This window comes from Brassica rapa, chromosome A03 (assembly GCF_000309985.2).
Source record: "Brassica rapa cultivar Chiifu-401-42 chromosome A03, CAAS_Brap_v3.01, whole genome shotgun sequence".
In the NCBI taxonomy this organism is placed as follows: Eukaryota; Viridiplantae; Streptophyta; class Magnoliopsida; order Brassicales; family Brassicaceae; genus Brassica; species Brassica rapa.
Window position 1 is genome coordinate 4,651,566 of NC_024797.2, and position 25,204 is coordinate 4,676,769.

General features: G+C 33.2%; 5 protein-coding genes and 1 long non-coding RNA gene across 6 annotated transcripts; 1 reads left to right on the forward strand and 5 right to left on the reverse strand.

The window, feature by feature from the left end:
* The first annotated feature begins 1,850 nt into the window (after positions 1-1,850).
* Positions 1,851-2,714, forward strand: LOC103856561. The gene is made up of 2 exons (XM_009133669.3): positions 1,851-2,213; positions 2,303-2,714. Exons 1-2 carry the CDS (start codon positions 2,131-2,133, stop codon positions 2,514-2,516), a joined length of 297 nt encoding a protein of 98 aa, XP_009131917.1. The 5' UTR covers positions 1,851-2,130; the 3' UTR covers positions 2,517-2,714.
* Positions 2,715-2,855: 141 nt separating this feature from the next.
* LOC103856560 (elongation factor 1-alpha 1) lies at positions 2,856-5,199 on the reverse strand. The gene is made up of 3 exons (XM_009133668.3): positions 4,977-5,199; positions 4,047-4,510; positions 2,856-3,962 (listed from the first exon to the last, which is right to left on the reverse strand). Exons 2-3 carry the CDS (start codon positions 4,506-4,508, stop codon positions 3,075-3,077), a joined length of 1,350 nt encoding a protein of 449 aa, XP_009131916.2. The 5' UTR covers positions 4,509-4,510; positions 4,977-5,199; the 3' UTR covers positions 2,856-3,074.
* A 487-nt stretch (positions 5,200-5,686) lies between these two features.
* LOC103856562 (DNA-directed RNA polymerase III subunit RPC10) lies at positions 5,687-9,164 on the reverse strand. The gene is made up of 3 exons (XM_033286543.1): positions 7,268-9,164; positions 7,083-7,173; positions 5,687-6,817 (listed from the first exon to the last, which is right to left on the reverse strand). Exons 1-3 carry the CDS (start codon positions 7,361-7,363, stop codon positions 6,693-6,695), a joined length of 312 nt encoding a protein of 103 aa, XP_033142434.1. The 5' UTR covers positions 7,364-9,164; the 3' UTR covers positions 5,687-6,692.
* Positions 9,165-9,411: 247 nt separating this feature from the next.
* On the reverse strand, positions 9,412-14,453 carry LOC103856563 (thiol protease aleurain). Its single transcript, XM_009133671.3, has 8 exons — positions 13,258-14,453; positions 13,042-13,163; positions 12,434-12,546; positions 12,260-12,333; positions 11,906-12,109; positions 11,619-11,766; positions 11,395-11,530; positions 9,412-11,257 (listed from the first exon to the last, which is right to left on the reverse strand). Exons 1-8 carry the CDS (start codon positions 13,416-13,418, stop codon positions 11,220-11,222), a joined length of 996 nt encoding a protein of 331 aa, XP_009131919.2. The 5' UTR covers positions 13,419-14,453; the 3' UTR covers positions 9,412-11,219.
* A 792-nt stretch (positions 14,454-15,245) lies between these two features.
* Positions 15,246-16,305, reverse strand: LOC103856564 (mitochondrial outer membrane protein porin 1). The gene has a single exon (XM_033286532.1). It carries the CDS (start codon positions 16,237-16,239, stop codon positions 15,409-15,411), a length of 831 nt encoding a protein of 276 aa, XP_033142423.1. The 5' UTR covers positions 16,240-16,305; the 3' UTR covers positions 15,246-15,408.
* Positions 16,306-18,688: 2,383 nt separating this feature from the next.
* Positions 18,689-25,005, reverse strand: LOC117132461. The gene is made up of 2 exons (XR_004456024.1): positions 24,031-25,005; positions 18,689-23,894 (listed from the first exon to the last, which is right to left on the reverse strand). It is a non-coding gene; the product is annotated as an uncharacterized LOC117132461 (long non-coding RNA).
* Positions 25,006-25,204: the final 199 nt, after the last annotated feature.

A 25,204-nucleotide genomic window follows, 5' to 3' on the forward strand; every position in this document is an offset into this window, starting at 1 on the left:
CATATGTGATCTTACATTGTATACCAATATTATATTACTAAATACATAAATATTCTTCTATATGAAATATATTCCTTGTTCTGCTTAGTGAAGATTCTTGAGCTTCAATGTTATCATTGAGTTGATCTATTTTTGCTTATAATGGATACTAATTAATATTGAGATCATGATGTTGATAGATTCCATAGATTTGTCAACATTTTCGTCTAAACCATTTGCGTAGGCCCCTTGTCAAATGCAAACAAACAAACAAACAAAAAAATAAAGAAAATACATTTTCTCTTGTGGGTTAGCGTCAAACCATGTGAGTTCTGCAAACACAACTCATAAATTGCTAGGCTTTTCTTAAAATGTTCAGGATGAGGATGTGCTAATCTTTGAGAGCTCATCCTGGTTCCTGTCATCCATGAAAAAACTTCACAAAGACCAAAACATCTTCGAGCAAAGAGAGAAAACCTGTCTTGGAACAGATTATCATTTCAAGTATAGTAAAAAGATCTAGAAGCTCAAACCATGTCATGTAACGACCAGTTTCATGCTTTAGTCTCTTGCAAGTACAACGAGAATAATAGTGAAGTGATGATGACTTTAGATTGAAGAAGAAGAAAAAATCAAACATGGTCTGAGATGGTATGCATCATTTGTTAGAGGGGAAGGTAAAATAAGAGTATTTAACTGATATACCTTTAAACTTCGAATTGCATCTCTTTGCATTTAGATGCACATATAAGGATAGCTACGTAGGAGAGATACCGTCATCAGCTAAACTCTTAGAAAATGTGATGGCGCTATCTCTCCTGCGAAGCAAATCTATATGTGCAGTTTTCAAACCTTAGAAGAAGCAAAGAACACTCAAATGACGTTTCTGTATATATGTGTAATCACTCTATGAGCTATTAAGATTCATCACATATATATATTACCTTAAAGGGTCTAAGAAGAATGAACTTAGTTATACCATCACTATCATTGCTCTTTAATTGTCTTTTTGTTTGCCGCTTTCTATGTGGCTACAATCAAATGACAAATTATCACAAGTGAGGTCATCGTGTGAATGTCACCTCCAATGATTTGGCACTACCTTGGATATTGTCACATTTATTTTGTTAGTTGTGTGCAGGTTTCTTCGGTTAATTTGAGCTCTTGACTTTGCATTTGTTAAGAGATGTGGAATATGAACTGGCGAAATTTTTGTTAGGTTTTCACGCATCAAGGTCCTATTGTAAGTCTCAAAGGTATTAACTTATCGTTAACCAATCCTTGTATAGTGTTGGTACTATGTACTGTGAGTAGCTACTGGAGTGTACTTTGTAGCACAAGATGAGCTATTGTCTGTATCGTTTGTGTGACACTTGTATGTAATCCAAACAAAATTCAGTAACATGTTGTAAGACAGCCGGTATATAGGTTATCTTATTAATCTAGTGATAAATTTTGATCAAAGAGTATTTATTATTGAATATAGTTTGTTTTTGCAATTGATGAAAGAGTATTTATTTTTATATAGTTTGTTTTTGTAAACCATTGCAAGATCAATTTCAACCATTATTTTTAACAAATGCTCTTTTTAACAATACTGTGTAATAAATGGTGACAGTGATGTCAAAACTAACACTACTGTGTTTAAGACTCTGCTTTGCTTTATTGAACAAGTTGGGTTAGAAACACAAGTTGGAGACATTGATGATGTAACAGGTGAGTGCTGCATTTATTCTCACTGAAAAAGAAAAACTGAAAAACCTTATTGTCCTCTTCGTAATTTTATCAGAATCCAAATGAGTAAAAGAAAAGAAAAAAGAAAGAAGAATCCAAACTCGAGTTGTCATGTGGAGAAAAGAGGTAAAGTGAAGCCAATGTTTACTTTCACCGTTTACTAAATTATGAAGAAGAAGAAGAGACCATACGGTCCATACCTACTTCTACTACTCTATTACCACATATCAATTGCCACGCAACAAGAAAAAAAAGTCTCTCGTAACAGTAAAGTGGATATTAACTACACAGTACTTCTATATAATCTTATACCATCCTTAATCCTTTTCCATTTCATGATCTTGTCTTTTTCTTCTCCTTCTTTAGGTTTCCTTCTTTAAAAAAAAGATCACAAATTCTGAATCTACAAAGAGAAAAATGCTGACAACAACTCTTAGTGGCAACTATGGCTTCCCTCTTTGCATCTCTGGGATCGCTCAGCAGTTATCTCTCTCCAAAGAGTAAACATGTTTCTTATGTTTATCTGTCTTCTCTCTCTTGAGATCTCTGTTTTCTTTCTGACTTGTATCTCTCTCCCTCTATGTTGAAGAATGGCAGATCATGACAAGAGAAGGAAGGGGATGAAGAAGAGAAGTAGATCAGATGAGTCCAGAAGCCATGGTGGAGAAGAAATGGGTGTGGAGAGATTCCATGAGCTATGGCTTCAAGAGATGGCAGAGAGTGAGGATTTTAGAGATCTAGTTGCTTTACTAGAAGATCTAGGGTCATGGAGCTTTTCTTCTTACACAGCTAAAGCTCCTTAGTGTTTGAAGAAACCCATAACAACTCTTTTAGATCTCATTGAGTTATGTATGCTTCTTGTAAAACTGCAGATCAAAAATCTTTAAAACATTCCTGGTTGTTTTCAGTGTTGTTGACACGTCTACTCTGTCGCTGGTGTGATGTTCTGCTGCCTCTTTTGGCCTTATCCTATTATTATTTTGGAATTTTGTTCTGTGATTCTTTGGTCGACGTCATGATCCATTAACTCTAATCTTTAAGATCAGAAAGTATTTGTTTGGTAATATCCGTTATTACTCTTGTTCGCTTGTATAAAGAACACTTAACATCTATCAGCATTGAGTAATTTCAAACAATCCGTCATCAATTCAGATCTTAAACAAAAGAAAAGCAACTTAACGAACACTCGAGAGCATAAAGCATTTAGGCAAAATTATCCAGAAGCTGCATAATTGAAAACCACAATAGTCTCAGAGATCCAAAAACAAGGTAGAAAAAAGTCGCAGAAAATAAGGAAAAGGCTCAAACGCCATCAAAGTTTTTGTAATGCAAAGAAAAACCAAAGACTGAGAGGTCACTCATCATTTGGCTCCCTTCTTGACTGCAGCCTTGGTGACCTTAGCACCGGTTGGGTCCTTCTTGTCAACGCTCTTGATAACACCAACAGCCACCGTCTGCCTCATGTCCCTAACAGCGAAACGACCCAATGGTGGGTACTCAGAGAAAGTCTCAACAACCATGGGCTTGGTTGGAGTCATCTTAACCATACCAGCATCACCATTCTTCAAGAACTTGGGCTCCTTCTCAATCTCCTTTCCAGATCGCCTGTCAATCTTGGTGAGGATCTCAGAGAACTTGACTGCAATGTGGGATGTGTGACAATCAAGAACCGGGGCGTATCCGTTACCGATCTGACCAGGGTGGTTCATGATGATGACCTGGGAGGTGAAGTTGGCAGCACCCTTGGCAGGGTCATCCTTGGAGTTGGATGCAACATACCCTCTCTTAAGATCCTTGACAGCAACATTCTTAACATTGAACCCAACGTTGTCACCTGGAAGCGCCTCCACAAGAGACTCGTGGTGCATCTCAACGGACTTAACCTCAGTGGTCAACCCTGAAGGAGCGAAGGTCACAACCATACCGGGCTTGAGCATACCGGTCTCAACACGTCCCACTGGCACCGTTCCAATACCACCGATCTTGTAGACATCCTGAAGTGGGAGACGGAGGGGCTTGTCTGAGGGCCTCTTTGGCTCGTTGATCTGGTCAAGAGCCTCAAGGAGAGTTGGTCCCTTGTACCAGTCAAGGTTGGTGGACCTCTCAATCATGTTGTCACCCTCGAACCCAGAGATTGGAACGAATGGGATTTTGTCAGGGTTGTACCCAACCTTCTTCAAGTAGGAAGACACCTCCTTGATGATCTCATCGTACCTAGCCTTGGAGTACTTAGGGGTAGTAGCATCCATCTGAATCAACAAAACTTTGTGTTAGTTAAACCAAACTGAATAAGCAATCACAATAAGAAAATCAACAATGTACAGTGACTTCACCTTGTTACAGCAGCAAATCATCTGCTTGACACCAAGGGTGAAAGCAAGAAGAGCATGCTCACGGGTCTGACCATCCTTGGAGATACCAGCCTCAAAACCACCAGTGGTGGAGTCAATGATCAAAACAGCACAATCAGCCTGGGAGGTACCAGTAATCATGTTCTTGATGAAATCACGATGTCCAGGAGCGTCAATGACCGTGCAGTAGTACTTGGTGGTCTCGAACTTCCAGAGAGCGATATCAATGGTGATACCACGCTCACGCTCGGCCTTAAGTTTGTCTAAGACCCAGGCGTACTTGAAGGACCTCTTGTTCATCTCAGCAGCCTCCTTCTCGAACCTCTCGATGACACGCTTGTCAATACCACCGAGCTTGTAGATCAAGTGACCAGTGGTGGTCGATTTTCCAGAGTCGACATGGCCGATGACCACAATGTTGATGTGAAACTTCTCTTTACCCATAGCTGCAACTCGATTATAACAAATCAAACCATTAGATGAAAAAAAACAAATCTCAAACTGATACAAATCAGTATAAGCTAATATAACTACGAAATCGAAGATCTAACTCAAAAATCTCAAATCAGCGTGACCGAAACGCATCAGAACGAACAACAATAGAAACAGATCGCGATGATTATAACTCGTAACAATAAAATAAGCTAATTACAACATCAGAATTTTCAGAATCCAGATGACGAACAGTAAACAAGACGATTCTCTAACAGATCGGTGAAGAATCAGATCTTAAACACGAGAATCTATACAGTATAACATAATAGAGCAAGCGATGAATCACAGTCTAAGTACGGCTTACGAGTAGAAATCTAGATAACGAAAGCATAAACGATAATACAGAAACAGAATCAAGAATCATACGAAGACGATGATGATAAAACATTAAGGAGCGAGAGAGAGAGCTTTTCTCACCTGCGAGTTAGAATGTGAGAGATGCGGCTACGAAACTGATGAGTGAGACAAGTAAATGAGGACGCACCCTAAGTCATTGTAATTTATAGCTGCGAGCTCTAGGGCTTTCGCATTTGCATCGTGGTCCTAGTATTACTAATTTGCCCTTTCTATTTTGGCTTTCTGTTGGCAAAATGTATATTATAAAATACTAGGGGCATAGCCCCGTGCAGCCGGATACGTTGTTGATGAGTTGTGTAGTGTTGTGTACGGGATGTTGTCTTTTTTTTTTAATTTTTGTTTTTCTGTGTTGTCTATAGTGATAATGAACGGAACATTGGAAATCACACAACTTTTTTTTTATTTTTAAATCACACAATTTGATTAGGGTAATATAAGAATGACAGACGAATTAATATGTGTTGATATTTTCTTATCTTATCTTCGTAATGATTTGATGGAGATTAATTAGTGGTTTCATGTTCAAAACCTGAAGTTTAAAAGATTCGTTAGTGTTTACTTAGGTAGATTTTAGTATATAAATCAAATAATATAAGGAAGAAGGTATAAAAATTCGGATTTAAAAATTTAACAATTTATACGAACAATAAATTAAATTATTTTTCTTATTTTACCCAAAATTAGTTTAAAAAATATATAATTGTAGTATACTGTTTTTGTTAAATTAATAACTCTAGAAATTTATAAAATTATAATTACAAAATTATTTATTTATATAGTTTTTAGTGGACTTTGTTGAAAATGATTTGTAGTGGACAAAAAAATCTTAAATAGGTTGACCAATTTTGTTCTATTTCTTCTGAATTATATATTTATAGGTTGTTGACCAAAAAAAAAAAATTTATAGGTTAATGGTTATTCAGAATGAGACAACCAGATGTTGGTATCTCTTTTGGGGGCTCGTTTTTTGTAGTGGTTCATCTGATTTTGGTTATGATCGCTTGAGATTTTGACGTAAAGAGTATATAAGAAATCAAGAGAGATGGGAGACTATGAGTTGAATGAAAAAAAAAGCATATTAAGAAGACAATAAACAACTATAAAGACTAAGTGGTAAACCAAAATAGAAAAGACTATTGTTTCAAACTTAAAAAAAAAAACATGTCATGCATAAGTTTGCAGAAACTCTAAAACTGACGACAACTAACAATTAACAGACCGGCAAACACTCAGCATGAATCACTTCAGTCTTGATGAGGAAAACTGAAGGATATAGCACGAGTTTCCAAGGATGGTTACTTGCCCCCAAGAGATGGGAACTGAGCAGTATCTCCAATGGCAGGCGCAACTTCACGACAGTAAGTCAGTAACCATCAAATCCACCACCAGAAGCACCTCCCCGGTCACGACCACCACGTCCCCTTCCACGACCTCCTCCTCAGTATCTCTTAAAACTCGTTTATGCTCACAGCCTGAAACCACAAAACACATCCATAAGCAAACTTATTGACTTCTACAAACTCTTTCATTCAGACAACAATGTAAACCTTCTTAGCCTTCTCTGCGTTTGTCCTTATCAGAACCGTGGGAGATACATCAAAAGCAAGGTTAAATCACACAGAAACATTCCTAAACAAAACAAAGGCATATAACTCTGAAAGCTATCGAAAATTGATAATATTACGACAACAAACAAAAAAAAACTCAAAAGAGCAAAATTAATGTTTAGATAGATTGGCTTTCTTTTATTGTGGATGGAGGAAAAATATAAAGAGATCATTCTTCGCGCCAAGTTTGCTCGCATTTGACGCATCTATAAAATCTCGATTCTGGCTCATCCGCTGAACGAATCTGCATTGTTTTGAAGTATGCCTTGTCGTGTCCGCATCTTGGACAAGGTGCTGACAAACAAACACACAAAGAATCCAATAAATAAGTAGTTATAATCAAAGAAGATCGAAGATGAAAAATAAATGAGATTCATCCTGTATAACCAGCAAAACAATTGAGAAAAACGCTTTCATAACTAAGTCATCAATGATGTACTTTTGACTCACTAATTCAAGTGTTCTACCAATTTTTATTGATTTGCTTTTTCTATCATCAACCAATCAACGATACATTAAGAATACTAACAGATCATTAACCAAAAAGCGAAAAGAATACCTTCAGTTTCAGGTCCTTTTGGTATATCATCTTTCTTCACAACTGGGTCAATGGATTTCTTAACCAGCAATTGCTTCTTCTTTATCTCAACCTGTTCAAAAAAGCACCCAGAGAGAGATAAACGACCTTTACCTCTCAAACAAAGGAGTGGTTTTTTATTAGTTTAAGTAAGAATTAAGAAAAACCTGTCTTTCTATGCGGGCGATGTAAGGACATGTCGAGCAGAAGAACTGTGATTGACCGTAACGCAGCAAGTTCCCACATGTTGGACAGAACTCCATCTCGATCAATCTCTGAAACAAGAAGTCTGTTTTTTTAATCCAACAAAGATAAGGACAACATTAGGTGTCTTGCCCTAGGACCCAATAGGAAGATGACGCAAAACATATTTGTTTTATGGCCAATTTCCCTAATATATCGATACACCGTTTGTCATTCCTATAATATTGCTATACTACCTTTTCATTCCACCGGTGAAACCTGCAAAAGAAAGTAGTCTTAATTAATAATTAGTGATTGTAAAAAGAAAAAATGTGGCCTTGGTTATTCTCATATATCTAACAAAGTAAATTTTCATTGATAAAATATAGAAAGGTTAATAGATTCATTTTCAGATTTGAACGACAAAGATACCATTGACTACATTTTTAGAGAAGTTTTGTGGAAGAGAAGATCATTTTTGAAGGTTTGGTAGGTGACAGAAAGTGTTATATATAAATGGAATAGTGAAGATGATATGGAATAAAATTTAGATGATACGGACACAACTTAATAGGTTTCAAAAAAAAAATCACATAACAGAGATAATAATTGACTCTGTTGGGCCATTTATTGAGATACATGTGATTAATGTGAATTTGCGTTTATGTAGAGGTGGATAAAAAGAAAATCACCAGTGGCTTTCTCGCATTTAATATTCAAAAATTAAATAATATTAACTTTAAATATCATGAAAATCATATTAAATATTTGTAAACAATAATTGTTTAGTATAAATAAACTTAGTCTGAAAAAATAACAAATGATGATAATAAGCCGTTGCTTAGCCCGCTAATCTTATATTATATCCTCATACATAACAAAACAAATAAAAGGGAGATTGTGGTTTTGATGTCTTGACCATATGCATAAAATGAGATAAAGATGGATTGATTGAATTTATAACCAAAAAAAAAAGAACTCACGTATACGCATGAGATGTAAAGCGAGTTTGATAATTTATTTTACACTTAATTATTTAGATGTGTTGGAACTCGTTTTTGACGAAATGGTTTAAGACTCTTTTTCGGTAAATTTCCGAACGAAGACATTTGTCAGAATAACCGAATGTCAGATACATGTCAAAATTGGAATTGGTTTAAATGAAAAATGGAGATCCAAAGTGAATGTTTTACAAAGCTGGTAAAACTTTAAATTAGCTAAATATGAAAAATTAGCAATTGTTTCACTTTGAAATATTTGGGTTGAATTTAGATTAAATTTGTTAATTGGATTAAGTCCATTAACTTATTAATCTTATTCACAATAACATTTTATGTTTTTACAATATAAAATATGAACCCATTAGATAGTATTTTGTTGCAATTGATTTGGTCAATCAAACAAAATGAACTTTGAAAAGTAACGTGTTATCATTACTCAGGGGAATCATTTCACCATAATGATAATTCAAACGTTATTGAATACTCCATAATGGTCACAATGTACGTTTTACTCTTTGAGAGTTATAAAACAACACTTGTGCTCTCATTTAGAAAGATGGATTCATACGTTCAACAACAACAAAAAAATTCTTCCACTTGAATAATTTATTTTTTAGTTTTTGAGTATGAGAGTACATCACAAAAATATGGTCGATAGATTCTGTTTTTCGGTGATGGTAAACAGAAGCAATGCTGCAGTTGTATCCTGGGAATCTGAGCGTCATGAAACTCTCACACTACGGGGCGTTTAAAAATTTAAGGAAAGAGATTAATTATCTCGACTCTGCAATTCTTCTTTATTCTTTTATTTCGGTATTATAATTTTAATTTATGTTCTTATTATTCTTTACAAATATCAGTTGTCATATAGTAGTAAAATAAGTTTCTTACCGGATGTGTATCGAAGTTTTTAATGTTATACATAAAATTGACTGTACACTTAATTGCCACATGATTCACGTTACCAGCATAATTGCACGTGACGAGCTGACATAAAACGAAATATTCATTTTCCCGCAGAAACAACCTACACGAATTTTCTGTCATGGTATTTAAAAAAAAAATGGCAATGAACAACGTTGAATCGTTGATGTTAGTCAAAGCCATAACTTTTTTTGGTGTAAATGTTAAATTTTATACCAAATTTTCTTTGTGACAGAAGTTACACAGAACACAAGTAGCGGAAAGAAAATATAAATCTAAAGCAACACAAGAGAGAAAGAAAAAGCAAACCCAACTGAACAACAGACATAACCATATTAACAAAAGGTTTTATGGCTTGGAAGGAGCCAAAACTTGACACAGGAAGCATTGCCACATGAGAAGGAAGCCTTTGATAATCCATAAGACCACGCTTTGGTAGAAATCGGCTTGCCCGCAGCACTACTCCAAATGATTGACTTCCATCCACACGCAGCTTTGCCATCCTAGTCGCTGCAACTCAAGCCTCACACAACCACCGGTAGAGGAGGACCCAAGCCCCTAGAGCTTCAGTCATCGAACCGCCCCAAAAAACCTTTAGAGCACCTTCTGGGATGCCGATGAACAATTAAAATCTACACTTATTAGACTCGTCTTCGGAAATAATTGCGAGCCATAGCAGAAAACCGGGCGTGGTGAGGACCACATCCTGATGACGTTCATCCTTCCTACAAACGGACCGAAGATCGGCCCACCAAAGCGATCCAAGCGAATCACAGAGGTGCTGGGAAAACCAATCCTCACACGAGTCTCCCACGGAGAGACATCACTCCAATGACCCAAAGGAGGTCTGAACTAACCGCCTCGTGCCACAACTGAGAACCAGAGGCAGCTCCGCAATGCCTCATCAACACAACAACACGGAGGGAGATCCGAACCATTACCTGATGAGCCGGAGAGATAGAAACACCACGCCACACAACGACGCAGACGACATCAAGAGCGGCGACAAACTGAGAGGAGAGAGATGGAGCAACAAGCAACAAAGTCCACGGCAATGTCATAGACGACCCACCATGAAACAGAGTACGATTGTTGCACGCGAGCAACACAGCAGCTACGGCATCCACACGAAAGCCTTCACCGCCACGGTCGCGCACCGGAGAGGACTCTAGACCCAAATTTGTCCGGAGAAAACGGCTGGCTCAACGAACTCGACACCAAGCAAGTGAGCCAACACGCCGTCGGACTGGACCTCCATGAACCCGGAGTAAGACACCAAACCACCGGATCTGAAGAGAGGACCGGCCCCGCTCAGCCACGCGCCCTCACTGCTGTAGAGGAGTAGATCTGGCGAAGGGGAAAACTGTGACCTAACCCTCTACACAACCCTAAACTCCGACTTCTCACCAAATCCAGTCAATCCAACCTCGTCGTAACACCATCCTCTGTCAAGACTCGTCGGATCTACACAGATCGACGGAGCGGCTAGACTTCATCGAACAGAGCCACAAACATATCGGCTAGATATGTGAACCGGCGGAGAAGCAATACATAAAACAACAAACTGACGCTTCCGACGGTGGAGCCGCCGGAGCAAACTGTCGGAGATAAAAGCTTGACCTTCTTTTTTTTTTTTTTTTGAGAGAGTTTCGTTTAGAGGAGAGATAGTTTCCTCTTTTTGTTTCTCGCTGGCATAATCAAAAAGCCATAACTTTGTAAGCTATTATTGTCTTTCGATCAAGAAAGAAGATATTTAGGTCTAAGTAATATGTTGTTCGATTAAACACGCATGCATATATTATCAAGTATTATATATATATATATATATATTATTATTATTATTATTATCAAGTTTTGTCATATATATAGTTTTTGATTTAGAAAAAATAAGTTATTGCTTTATTCGGTACATATAAAGAGACCATAAGTTACAACAAACATAAACACTCCAAGGTGCCAACTTTCAAGAAATCCAATAAATATGCGAATGCATCATGCATTTATATGCTGATCACCACAGAATGGGGTACGCTGCATATGCCGCAACACCTGAATTTCAACAACGAATCAACACAAAGTGAGAATCTGAGAATCTGTATCTCTTGCCGTTTTATTTTGTAGACTATATCCAAAATAAGGTATATGTATACGATTATAGATCTTAAATTCCATGATAAATGACTTACCACACATGTTCTTCCCCATCTCCACCTTGATGTAACCTTTCTCGCCCCAATCCGCTCCCCACGAGTTCTGTATAAGCCAATATGGGACACCGTCTTCAACTCCATAGCCAACCACCAACATGAAATGGTTCAAGTCCTGACCGCCACATTTAAAAAACGAATTACACACTAACTATATGATAGGTTAATGATTCTACTTGCAACGAAGTGTAATAAAGTCTCACCTCTGTAGTATCTCCACACTCATCACTAGTGTAGACTCCTTCCTCGTAAAAAGCGAATGAGTTTGTAACGTGAAATCCTACGGTGACTGGCCCGATGGATGCGACCCATTGCTTCAGTTTATTTTCGTCAAACTGTTGTTTATCCAATCATCATTAATTACAGGTTACCTGAAAGTATATTTTATAGGCGGGTGAAAACCAAAATCCGTAAAAGACGCTTACCGAAACGCCTACGCCTACGCCATAGCTCTTGATTAATTTACCGACCAGTAAAGGCTCATATCTGCATTTTCCCTGTGTACCTCTGTAAGGGTAAGCTGCTTGATAGTTGACTTAATTTGCGCTCTACGTTGTACTGAAAGGCGTTGGCAGCAGCCCCGCCATCGCATCCAGTGTTAGTTGTAGAACAATCCAGAAGCTGTTGCTCAGACAAGGAAATTCGGCCGAGTGGATATTTCTTTCGGTAAGCGGCCTCAACAGCTCCAACTGAGCTGCTTACCAAAATCGACCAATATATGACAATTGACAAACAACCTTGACTTTTAATCTTACATCAAGAGATGGTACAATTTTTATTTACTTTTTACATCAAGAGTTGCTACAAAAATTTAAGGAGATAAATATTCTAATCACTAGTTTACCTGATTGCCCACCCAGCTTCACATTGTCCCTGATCTCTAACCGGGCTAACTATACCAGCTTTTGTCCAGTCTTTCTGCGGTTACACAATTGAAAGACCAAACAAATCAAATCAAATATAAAAAGGGCTAAACATGTTTTCTCAAAAATGAAAAACAGGACGGATGGTTCATTACAGCACTAGGAATTGTGGTTGTGTCTGTGACATTGTGTCTGCCCTTGAAAATGCCGAAGCGAGAACAATCAAACTTGTTCCTTAGAAACTCTTGGTTGGTCAAATCAGCAAATTCTGTTCGGATCAAGAGACAATAAGATGGGCCAATCCTTATCCATTAAACCAAACAAGGATCACGTAAAAGACACACACAAAGAACAAGAACTTGATATTAGCAATGGGTTATATACAGCTATAATATTATATTTAATTAGTCAATTGATTTTTTATTTACTTAAGTTTGGAAGGCTTATCACCAACGAAATATGAATCAACTTGATATTCATTTGGTTTACATGATATAACTAAAATCAAACCAGATTATTGATGTTGGTTGGTTTAGACTGATTTGGTTCAGTTTTATCAAATTGTACATTTTATTTTATTTTTAATATTTTAATACAGTTAGTTAGTTAGTTATATTTGACTATATTACGGTATCATTACCAATGAATTTTCAAGGAACCGCACCCATCAATTTATTTGGCTCATAGACTTCTTTCAAACCTCACCATAATAATCCATCAAGAGACTGGAATTACAACTTCATGATAAGAACGATAAACTTACTATTGACACCGAGTTTGAATGGTAAGCCTTTCTTGTTGGTGGATCCGATTAAATCAAGATTCTCCTGGAACACCGAGAAACGGTGTTTTATCTCCTCCTTGTTTTGATACTTTTTCCCATACCTTTTCATCACGAAAATAACGAATCAGTTTGTTTATCATAGAGAGGGACTCAAAGTCAATGGTGAATGCACCACTGGTAAAAGATGGTACTTACTTTTGAGTGAAGCGAGCGAAGGAGAGAACGTCGTCCGATTGGCCTAAGATCTTGGCAAACAAGTCCTCTAGCTTCTTTAGAGCGTCGGAGATCGGAGTGGACTCATGGGATCCGATGAGAAGCACCAGAACCACCAATGATAGGATTGCTCTCATAGACATGTTTCTCTTGTACTCACTCACGTTCTTGTTTTTTTTCTTTCTCTGCTACAGTGTTTAAGCTGAAGCGATCGTGAGAAGTGATCTTAATATGATATGACCTTTTTATACCCAAAAAGTTTGTAATAACTTTTATTATAAACTTCTTTTTGTAATTTATTCTTATTTATTAGCATAGTAAGAAATAGTTTATCTTTATTTTATATTTGGTCAAAAGTTTATATTTATTCGTTAAGTCAACGAACCCATGCAACCACGTTGTATAAGGAACCGAGAGGGGAACCAAATCAGACCGAATATCTGTTAAACGTGGTTCATAATTAGTCTGGACGTTTTTAATAAGTGTATTATATAAAATAAAACATGACGATCATAAAATTAAACGTGATCAATTGTGTTATATGTTTTCAAAGTCTATAATAATAATAAAGTACAACTAAATCATTTGAAAATAAGTTACTGGAGAATCTTCCTAAGACCATGATTAACTCGGAGTTCTTAGAGTGATGTTCTTATCGGAAGTTAAAAAACAGTTTCTTAATTTCCGTTAAAAACTCCATCATAAGAATCCCAGTTTAATCATGTTTAAAGGCTTCTCATGGGCCGTGCTCTCATTCCTGCTTGAAATGCTCGAACCATGTGTAAGTGATTAGCTTTCAATATCCTAATCTCTTATCTCAATATATTCCTCACTCTTCCGTAAGATTTAATTATATTCACAATCATTATCTACTACTATCTACTGTAGTGAGCTTCTTTTTTTTTTGAAATATCCTAAGATAGTACTAAAATTTTTTTGGTCATAGATATAGATCTAAGGATCAAAATGACCAAATTATTTCATTAAAAAGGTAAATATATATTTATACCTTTAGGGTTAACTAATTCAAACTTTAAAGTTTAGAGTTAAAGGGTGGAGATTTGGGATTGAGATTTAAAATTTTATAAAATAAAAAATAAATATTAAAAATTTTAAAAATAGTTTTAAAAAGTATTTTCGAATTACAAAAAAAAAATTTGATAAGATAAAAAAAAAATTTCAACAAAAAAAAATTATAAAAAAATTCGAATTTGAAAACATATAATCTAAGACTATAAAAGAAAAATTATTTTTAACTTTTTTATATATATAGTATTATAATTTTTTTACCTATTAAATAAAATATTTTCGTCATTTTTGTCTTTAGAATCTATTTTTGTGACAAAAACTTGAAAATGATTTATTTAAGAAAATTGTCTTTTTTTTTGCAGCTGCTTGTTCCTTTTTTCTTACTCTTATTGCCAGGAATGCAAATAATTTGGAACCTATACTATTAATCATTTAATTAATATTTTAGCAAACATAACTTAGTCAGCTGTATATGTAATTTGTTTTTGATAAGTACGTGAATTTGCAACAGAAAATGTAGTTAATTTGTACAATGACAAAAAGGTTTTTTGATAAGTACGACTACTAAAAGGTGGATGAGGTCAGACAGCTGTATATGTATTAAAAATCTATATTGATCAGTTCTCAAAAAAAAAATTATATTGACAGGTGTAACATTTTTATTTTTGTTTGACAAAAGGGTTTAGGTGTAACCGTGTAAGTAACATGCATGCATATATATTATAAAGTTTCACGTTTTTCGGTACAAATAACAGACCATACAACAGGCATAAACACAACGATGTGCACTCCCAAGTGCCAACTATCAAGTAATGTTAATCCGATAAACATGCGGCGAACATCATGCATTCATATGCTGATCATCTCAGGTCAGAACCGGGTACGTTGCACGTGTCGCAAAACCTGTAATTCAACAACGAATGAACAAAAGATAGAGCATCTTTTTTTTTTTTTTTTTTTTTTGTCAACTTTATTATTATTATTATTCACTTCTACAAATCCAACAAGAAAATGGGGGAAAAAAGATTAGCAAGTAGCCCGCCATTAAAACCAAGCAAGAGGGAAGTGAGTAGAAATAAACTACTACTTGGGATGGGTCATTTATCAAGGCTTGAGAGAGAGAGCCAATCCAACCTTAGCACTCTTGTCGATGGCCTTAGTGTCAACTTCTCCAGAGACTGTGAAGAAGGACTTGGGTGACCACTCGTGTTGAATGAGTGCATTGGCTATACCCGCACTGTTCACACGTGCTTTCACCATGGTCAAGGGGTCAATCGAGTGCTGCGTTCCCACGGTTATGGTGTTGACCTTGCTAGAGAATTTGTGGTTCACTTCAGCTCCAACAGCGGTGTTGAACAGCGGGTTAACAATGTGGTAGTATGAGGCGTTGACAGAATCTCCTTTGTCGTTCAGGGTAAGGGAAGCAATCAAATCATCCTTGGTGAAGTTGAGGCCAGCATTGATCTTTGTGAAATTGCCTGATTTGGTGTCGAAAGAAACGTCAGTACCAACAGCCAACGCATTGTTCCCAATAACACCGGAGAAGTTGACAGTGGGGTTCTGAGTCAATCCCATGCTGGTGCTGATACCAGCGTAGTCGTGCAAGTACTGAAGCTCAATCTTGCCGGAGTTTTGGTCAGGGGCCTTGAAGCTGAAGATGGACTTCAATCCAGGGGCAGCCTCATCAACGGTAGCAGTGATCAAAACGGTATTGTCAGTGGAAACTTTGAAATCGGTGGTGATGTTTTTTTGCTTGAGTTGAAAAACTACATCTCCCAAGAGCGATTCACCTTTCTTTGTTCCGGTTGATGTGATGGCAACACCCGCAGGAGAGTAAGTGGTGATACTCAATTTCTGGTCACTGTTGTGGTCCTTGTACAGCAGGTCTCTGGCTTTTTTGCCGATGTCCGTGTAGAGACCTGGACCTTTCCCCATTTCTTTTTGCTTCTCCTTGATAGTATGATATTAGCTCCAGAGATAGAGCATCTATTCTGAGGATATGTCTTTTTAAATCTTTCTTTGACATGCTATATCCAAAATAAAATTTATATAAATAGATTTAGCTTAACTGATAATGGTTTTATGCAGGGCCGTCCGGATCTGCGATTTTAGCGACCATAAACTAAGAACTTTAGTAAAATAATTTTCTTTCATAATTTGGGAACCCATTTTTATATATAGAACCTTCAAAAAAATTGAAAATCAAGGTAAATGTTTTACTGAGTTATGTCCAGATCCCACACTTTGGCTTTATGGTTTCACGAAAAAAACATAACTTATTCAGCTGTATATGTAATACAAATTGACTTACGATCAAGAACAAAGATATTTCATTCCAAATCATTTATGTTGATAGATTTAACATGTACTAGATTCTGACCCGCCCCTAAAAGGGCGGGTATATTTTTTGTTTTACATTTTAAAAAAAAAATTAATTTTCATATTTATATTTTTCTTTATAATCATATTTATACTTTTCTTTGTAATTGTGTTTCTCTTTGTAATCCTATTTAACAAAATAAAATGGGTTTTATAAATTGTGATCCAATGTAAATAGAAACCATGTTACCTTTAAAGCGCAAAACTAATTCTAAAATATAGAATTAGTGCGTTTGTTTACAAAAAGAAATATGGGGTTAGTGGGTTACAGTTATATTATTTACTTAATAGATAATGACTTTTTAAATAAAAAAAATAGTTGGATCCTACTTTTATTGATTGGTCATGCTGCTGTTTTAATAGAATAGATAACATTTAATAAATATTTTTGATCAAATAACCTATTTCAATCTCGTTAAACTAAATGAGTTTATATGAATGTTTATTTCTATTAAAACCGTTAAACCCTATTTTAACATCTTGCTCTTTGTTAATTGATAAACTTAATGTCTATGTAAAATATTTAAAATTTGAATAAATTAATGTCTAGTTGAATAAATCCTATTTTTCTTAGGTGAGATGTAAGTTATAATTAATTAAAATAATTAAATATACCAAATTTTATGATAACAGTTTTAATTTTCCACATTTTATTTATAAACTTAAGTAGGTGTTTTATTATAATATAGAACAAATTATAGAAATTGTTTGAATAATAATGTAGGTTAATATTATCCAATTAAGCAAAATAATTTTCAAACAATAGAAAATTTTAAAAGCCCATACACATACACAATGCATCAATAGAGGCCCAAGGCCAGATACAAAAAAATTCCGACCAAAAACTAATTATGTAGAAAACATATTTTTAAAACGGAAGTTACATATTTTTAGAGATTTCTTACGTATTTGCATCTTTATATAAATGTTGTTTAATGTTCAATAAATTAAGATATATTGATGCAGTTATTAGGTTTGTGGCCCCTGATTATTAGGCGTGTATACGTGGTGGTTACATTCTGAAATTAAAAAAAAGGGTTGCAGTTATCATATAAAATGTATGTATTATTGAAATAATAATTGGATCCTACTTTTATCAATTGGTGACACTGCTGTTTTAATAGAATAGATAAACTGAAAAGACTATTCAAAGAAATTTATCTCTAAATTATTAACTAACTTTAGATATTTTATTAGAAAATAGAAAATAAGTTTAATTGTGGCCATATTATATCAATTGAATAGTTTCAATTTAGTTAAATAATATATATTCGTCTAAATATGATTTGATCGTTTGTTGTAAAATTATAAAAAGAGTACAGATAATTGTTACATTAAATATTTGATAGGTTAATTATAAAACCAAAAAACATGAACCAAAATCCTAAATATCATAAAATAGAAGAATTGGTTGTAATATTCTATACATGATAGGTACCACGGGTCCCAATTTCAAAACAAAAACATTATACCATGGTTCTCTGAATTTTGATGGTCGCCTTCTCTAACATGTCGTAAAACTTCGCATTAGAATTTAGTTGTAACTTGTAAACGTCCACTATTATATGGTTGTTAAGTATATATTAATAATTTATTTTATGCGTTCAAGATAATTGATAACCGTAGCTATACGTACATATAAGAAGAGTCCCGAAAATATTGGAAGTAAAAGGGAAGTTACAAAATATTTATATAAATCAATAGCAGTTTATATATTTAAAAGAAATAATAATTGGACTCAACTAATATCAGTTGGACATGTTGTTGTTTTAATAGTATTAACTAGATATTGACCCGCCCTCGAGAGGGCGGGTATATTTTTTGTTTTTAAAATTTTTATCTAATATAATTTATATGTTTGTGTGTTTGTATAATCATATTTTGTATGATATGAATTTTGAAAAATAGATAATTTTTGTAAGTATATTAAATAAATCAAGTTTCATAAGTATGTACTTGTGTCTTTCTTTGTATCATATATGTATTTTTTGTAATCATATTTGTGTTTTTATCTGTGATAATATTTGCGTAATTTTTTTTAAAGTATTTTGATAATTGTATTGAATTTATTATATTTTTAAACTATATATTTGTACCCTAGCCTTTTAACACATTAATATGGTACTTTATTTTCAATTCAAACAGTATTTTTTTTAAAAAAAAAATAACAAAGTATTGTTACAATTTTGTTTAGTAATAAAACAGTAATTAAATAAATAGATTAAATAAAAAAATGTTTTTCATAAAATTGGAATTATTTATATTCTTATATAATTATAATCACATTATTATTACACATAATATTACACATAATAATTTGAATAGCAATTAAAAATGGGTTATGCAAATCAAAGTCCATGGCCCAATTTTAATGGGTTTCGTAAAAATTTAATTTTACATTTTTTTTACACTTTTTTTGTTTTACATTTTTTGTTTTACATTTTTTGTACGGGTATATTTTTGTTTTACATTTTTTTTAGAAATTTAATTTTCATTTTTGTGTTTCTATTTGTAATTATATTTGTGTTTTTCTTTGCAATATTTGTGTATAATCTTAATTATAATCTGTTTCATAAAACAAAATTGCAATTTAAAGTGCCCATAGAAATACACACTGCAAGCGTTGAACAATATGTGTGGTCAGTGTTTTGAAATTCGATCCGGATCTGCGGTTGAACTGGTACCCAGTGACCTAAAATAAATTCGGTTTGGATTTTGTAAAAAGAAACAATATTTAAAAAACTAACAAAACCCGTAAAAAACCCAGAATCCGGTTATCGGTTGAACCACTGGTTAAAATAATTGATAACTTTTAATTCTTTTTATAATTTTAATCTATTCTATTAAAACAGCAGTGTGACCAATTAATAAAAATAGGGTCCAACCATCTATTTACTTTATTTAAAAAAACCTTATAATAAAATACTACCGACGTTATATTGTCAATGCCAAAAACAGTTTCCACTTTTTCTTTGCCTATAACCAAAACAGTTACGTTTCTTCCTACAAAAATAAGTTAGATTATTGATTTTTGATGAACACACAATTTTTCGGGATTGAACCCAGTTGCAGAAACCCAATTCTATTCTTGGAATCCCAATTGAATATGCAAATAAAAGCTCTTTTGCAGAGTTTTTCAATCCGGCGATAGTGATGCGTTAGCTCCTTCATGGATGGCCATGGCCATTTTAGATAGATAGTGGGATAAAGTGTCCAATGGTGAAGGCGATTTGAGATGTAGTTAGACGCGGAAGAAGAGAAGCAAATCTAGGTGAAGATGACTGAATTTATCTGTTTAAGGTCTTCTACGGTGGTTCGTAGAGGATCTTAATGGTATCCGTGGATTAGAAATTGATAATGTTTCGATTACAGTGGAAATCGTCACCGGTGATGCTAAAACGGTGGATGAACAAAGCCGGCGAAGGATGCTCATCGACCTTTCTTCTTGGCATTCCACGTGTCCTATACCTGTTGTTTTATTAACTCATCTTTATCTTTTGCGTTTGCAATTGAAAGTTGGGTTATTGGACTTATTTTGTTTGATGTAGAGATATGGGCTTTATAAACAAATGCACTTTATAGATCTTTGCCCATTTTTTATTTTAATGCAATTGCCGACAAAAAAAAAAATAATCTAACATTCAGTTTAATCACAAAATACATGGAATCCACTTCGTCAGAAACTGAACCGGATCACTTTCCAAGTCACCGGATCATCCGATCAACCATAGGTAAACTACAGATTAATAAATAAATTAATTTTATTATATATTTAATATTAGTTATGAAAATAAATATATACTAGATTCTGCTCCGTCCTTAAATGACAGATATATTTTTTGTTTTATATTTTTTTAAAAATTTAATTTTTATATTTGTGTTTTTAGTCATATTTATGTTATTTTTTATAGAATATTTCTCTTAAATAATTAATAAGAAATTTTAATAATTGCATTAAAATAGTTAAACCATAACTATATCAATAGGTCATGTTGTTGTTTTTAAAAAGTGAGATTCTATTTTTTTTATAAAACATAAAATAATAATTTGGATATCTATGTATTGTATGTTTAAAAACATTTAGTAAATAATTAATTTTAGTTTTTATATATTTATTTTCATTTGACATATAAAATATCAAAAATAGTTTAGATTATTTAAAAAAAATTACAACAAGTTAAGATTTATGACATCTAACAAAAAATATCAAAACTTAAATATTCATAAATATTTGTATGTCTATTATGAATAACAAAACTAAACTTCAAATCGAAAATAAACAAAAATAAAACATAATTAATAAAATTATCGATAACAAAACTAAAAAAACCTAATTTCTTAATTAAAAAGCATACAAAGCAGATTTAAAAATATAATTAAAATTATAAAAAGAATTAAAAGTTATCAATTATTTTAACCAGTGGTTCAACCGATAACCGGATTCTGGGTTTTTTACGGGTTTTGTTAGTTTTTTAAATATTGTTTCTTTTTACAAAATCCAAACCGAATTTATTTTAGGTCACTGGGTACCAGTTCAACCGCAGATCCGGATCGAATTTCAAAACACTGACCACACATATTGTTCAACGCTTGCAGTGTGTATTTCTATGGGCACTTTAAATTGCAATTTTGTTTTATGAAACAGATTATAATTAAGATTATACACAAATATTGCAAAGAAAAACACAAATATAATTACAAATAGAAACACAAAAATGAAAATTAAATTTCTAAAAAAAATGTAAAACAAAAATATACCCGTACAAAAAATGTAAAACAAAAAATGTAAAACAAAAAAAGTGTAAAAAAAATGTAAAATTAAATTTTTACGAAACCCATTAAAATTGGGCCATGGACTTTGATTTGCATAACCCATTTTTAATTGCTATTCAAATTATTATGTGTAATATTATGTGTAATAATAATGTGATTATAATTATATAAGAATATAAATAATTCCAATTTTATGAAAAACATTTTTTTATTTAATCTATTTATTTAATTACTGTTTTATTACTAAACAAAATTGTAACAATACTTTGTTATTTTTTTTTAAAAAAAAATACTGTTTGAATTGAAAATAAAGTACCATATTAATGTGTTAAAAGGCTAGGGTACAAATATATAGTTTAAAAATATAATAAATTCAATACAATTATCAAAATACTTTAAAAAAAATTACGCAAATATTATCACAGATAAAAACACAAATATGATTACAAAAAATACATATATGATACAAAGAAAGACACAAGTACATACTTATGAAACTTGATTTATTTAATATACTTACAAAAATTATCTATTTTTCAAAATTCATATCATACAAAATATGATTATACAAACACACAAACATATAAATTATATTAGATAAAAATTTTAAAAACAAAAAATATACCCGCCCTCTCGAGGGCGGGTCAATATCTAGTTATATTTTTAAATCTGCTTTGTATGCTTTTTAATTAAGAAATTAGGTTTTTTTAGTTTTGTTATCGATAATTTTATTAATTATGTTTTATTTTTGTTTATTTTCGATTTGAAGTTTAGTTTTGTTATTCATAATAGACATACAAATATTTATGAATATTTAAGTTTTGATATTTTTTGTTAGATGTCATAAATCTTAACTTGTTGTAATTTTTTTTAAATAATCTAAACTATTTTTGATATTTTATATGTCAAATGAAAATAAATATATAAAAACTAAAATTAATTATTTACTAAATGTTTTTAAACATACAATACATAGATATCCAAATTATTATTTTATGTTTTATAAAAAAAATAGAATCTCACTTTTTAAAAACAACAACATGACCTATTGATATAGTTATGGTTTAACTATTTTAATGCAATTATTAAAATTTCTTATTAATTATTTAAGAGAAATATTCTATAAAAAATAACATAAATATGACTAAAAACACAAATATAAAAATTAAATTTTTAAAAAAATATAAAACAAAAAATATATCTGTCATTTAAGGACGGAGCAGAATCTAGTATATATTTATTTTCATAACTAATATTAAATATATAATAAAATTAATTTATTTATTAATCTGTAGTTTACCTATGGTTGATCGGATGATCCGGTGACTTGGAAAGTGATCCGGTTCAGTTTCTGACGAAGTGGATTCCATGTATTTTGTGATTAAACTGAATGTTAGATTATTTTTTTTTTGTCGGCAATTGCATTAAAATAAAAAATGGGCAAAGATCTATAAAGTGCATTTGTTTATAAAGCCCATATCTCTACATCAAACAAAATAAGTCCAATAACCCAACTTTCAATTGCAAACGCAAAAGATAAAGATGAGTTAATAAAACAACAGGTATAGGACACGTGGAATGCCAAGAAGAAAGGTCGATGAGCATCCTTCGCCGGCTTTGTTCATCCACCGTTTTAGCATCACCGGTGACGATTTCCACTGTAATCGAAACATTATCAATTTCTAATCCACGGATACCATTAAGATCCTCTACGAACCACCGTAGAAGACCTTAAACAGATAAATTCAGTCATCTTCACCTAGATTTGCTTCTCTTCTTCCGCGTCTAACTACATCTCAAATCGCCTTCACCATTGGACACTTTATCCCACTATCTATCTAAAATGGCCATGGCCATCCATGGAGGAGCTAACGCATCACTATCGCCGGATTGAAAAACTCTGCAAAAGAGCTTTTATTTGCATATTCAATTGGGATTCCAAGAATAGAATTGGGTTTCTGCAACTGGGTTCAATCCCGAAAAATTGTGTGTTCATCAAAAATCAATAATCTAACTTATTTTTGTAGGAAGAAACGTAACTGTTTTGGTTATAGGCAAAGAAAAAGTGGAAACTGTTTTTGGCATTGACAATATAACGTCGGTAGTATTTTATTATAAGGTTTTTTTAAATAAAGTAAATAGATGGTTGGACCCTATTTTTATTAATTGGTCACACTGCTGTTTTAATAGAATAGATTCATATATTATTAACTTTGTCATCTATAGTTTTTGCTTTATTCGGTACATATAAACAGACAATATGTTATTTGGTCAAAAAAAAAACAGACAACATGTTACAACAACCATAAACACGCTGTGAACTCCCAACTGTGCCAACTTTTATTTAATTATAATCCAATATGTATGCGAACATCATGCATTCATATGCTACTGATCATCTCACGCCACAACCGGGTAGGCTGCAAGTGTCGCGACACCTACAATTCAATAACGATCAACAAAAAGTAGAGCATCTGAGAATCTCTCTCTCTCTAGATCTTTCTTTTACAGGTTATATCCAAAATAAGGTATATATAGGCTTTACTGATAATGGTTTTATGAAAAAGAACTTACCACACATGTTCTTTCCCATCTCGACCTTGAAGTAACCCTTTTCGCCCCAATCCTCTCCCCATGAGTTCTTTATAAGCCAATATGGGACACCATTTTCAATTCCATAACCAACCGCCAAAGCAAAATGCCTCAGGTCCTAAATGGCACATTAAAAAAAAAAGAGTAATCTCATCCATATCATTTTTTTTTTTATCGAACTCTCATCCATATCATCTAAGCAAAGTTCCAAAAATGTAATAAAATATATGTATACAGTAAGTAAATAGTTTGGGATGGGTATCCCAAAGTTAAATATAATACTTATACACGTACATTTATATTTGAATTGAAAACTTTATGGTGATATAACACGTACATTTATATTTGAATTGAAAACTTTATGGTGAGAACCACAAAGGGTTTAATATATATGGTGGCTTTACCTAAGATTAGGGTTAGAGTTTTCACGTTGTAATTCTCAGAGAGAAACACAAAGGATTTTGGAGTTTCATAGCTGAGTGAATTGGCAGACTTGATCAACAAGTGTTGAGTCAAGCAAGTTGGGTATGTTAGAAATCGATCCGTGTCGAGTTGTGTAATTCGGATCAAACAAGTCTGTAAGAGATTGTGTAAAAGATTTCTAATAAAAAATACACGAGTTCTTGGAATTGCTCTGATACCAATTATAAAATTGAGATATAGCGAAAACACAAGGCACAAAGTAATTCCAAGATCACTTTAGGTGGATTATCGGTTGTTACCCTTGATGATATTCAAATTCAAATAGGCAAAGGCAAACATGTTTCCGCATAAAACTTTTTATTTTAATGTAAATAATGGTAGCATAGTAAAAGGAGAGTTTGGGACATGACGTAAACATGTTTGTGATAGGTTTGGACTCCTGCGGAAGCCTAAATTTCCATTGTTTGACCAAGATGAATTATAATGCTTTCATTTAGGAAACATGCATGCATGGAGCCGTCGTATTACTCGTAGATACTAGTCTCCTATGGAATTAGTTGGGTATTGGCTCAGACAACACTGGATTACCAAAAGAATAATTATTTTATTTAACTTTGTGACACAAGAGTAACTAGAACCACTTCACTGTTCAAAACCTGTGAAGAAGTATTTCAAGTAAACCCAATTTAATTTATAGCCCACGGATATTATTGGGCCTTAGCCCATAACTTCT

Bases quoted from the DNA above. Each gene is read 5' to 3' on its own strand.
- LOC103856563 (XM_009133671.3), bottom strand. From the start codon at position 13,418: ATGTCTATGAGAGCAATCCTATCATTGGTGGTTCTGGTGCTTCTCATC. The intron at 13,164-13,257 runs GTAAGTACCATC...CGTGATGAAAAG, and splicing joins TTCGCTCGCTTCACTCAAAA to GTATGGGAAAAAGTATCAAA. The intron at 11,531-11,618 runs GTGAGACTTTAT...TGTGGCGGTCAG, and splicing joins AGTGTGGAGATACTACAGAG to GACTTGAACCATTTCATGTT.
- LOC103856560 (XM_009133668.3), bottom strand. From the start codon at position 4,508: ATGGGTAAAGAGAAGTTTCACATCAACATTGTGGTCATCGGCCATGTC. The intron at 3,963-4,046 runs GTGAAGTCACTG...TTGTTGATTCAG, and splicing joins TGATTTGCTGCTGTAACAAG to ATGGATGCTACTACCCCTAA.
- LOC103856564 (XM_033286532.1), bottom strand. From the start codon at position 16,239: ATGGGGAAAGGTCCAGGTCTCTACACGGACATCGGCAAAAAAGCCAGA.
- LOC103856561 (XM_009133669.3), top strand. From the start codon at position 2,131: ATGCTGACAACAACTCTTAGTGGCAACTATGGCTTCCCTCTTTGCATC. The intron at 2,214-2,302 runs GTAAACATGTTT...TCTATGTTGAAG, and splicing joins CAGTTATCTCTCTCCAAAGA to AATGGCAGATCATGACAAGA.
- LOC103856562 (XM_033286543.1), bottom strand. From the start codon at position 7,363: ATGGAGTTCTGTCCAACATGTGGGAACTTGCTGCGTTACGGTCAATCA. The intron at 7,174-7,267 runs GTTTTTCTTAAT...TTTTTTGAACAG, and splicing joins TCGCCCGCATAGAAAGACAG to GTTGAGATAAAGAAGAAGCA. The intron at 6,818-7,082 runs GTATTCTTTTCG...TTTGTTTGTCAG, and splicing joins AAAAGGACCTGAAACTGAAG to CACCTTGTCCAAGATGCGGA.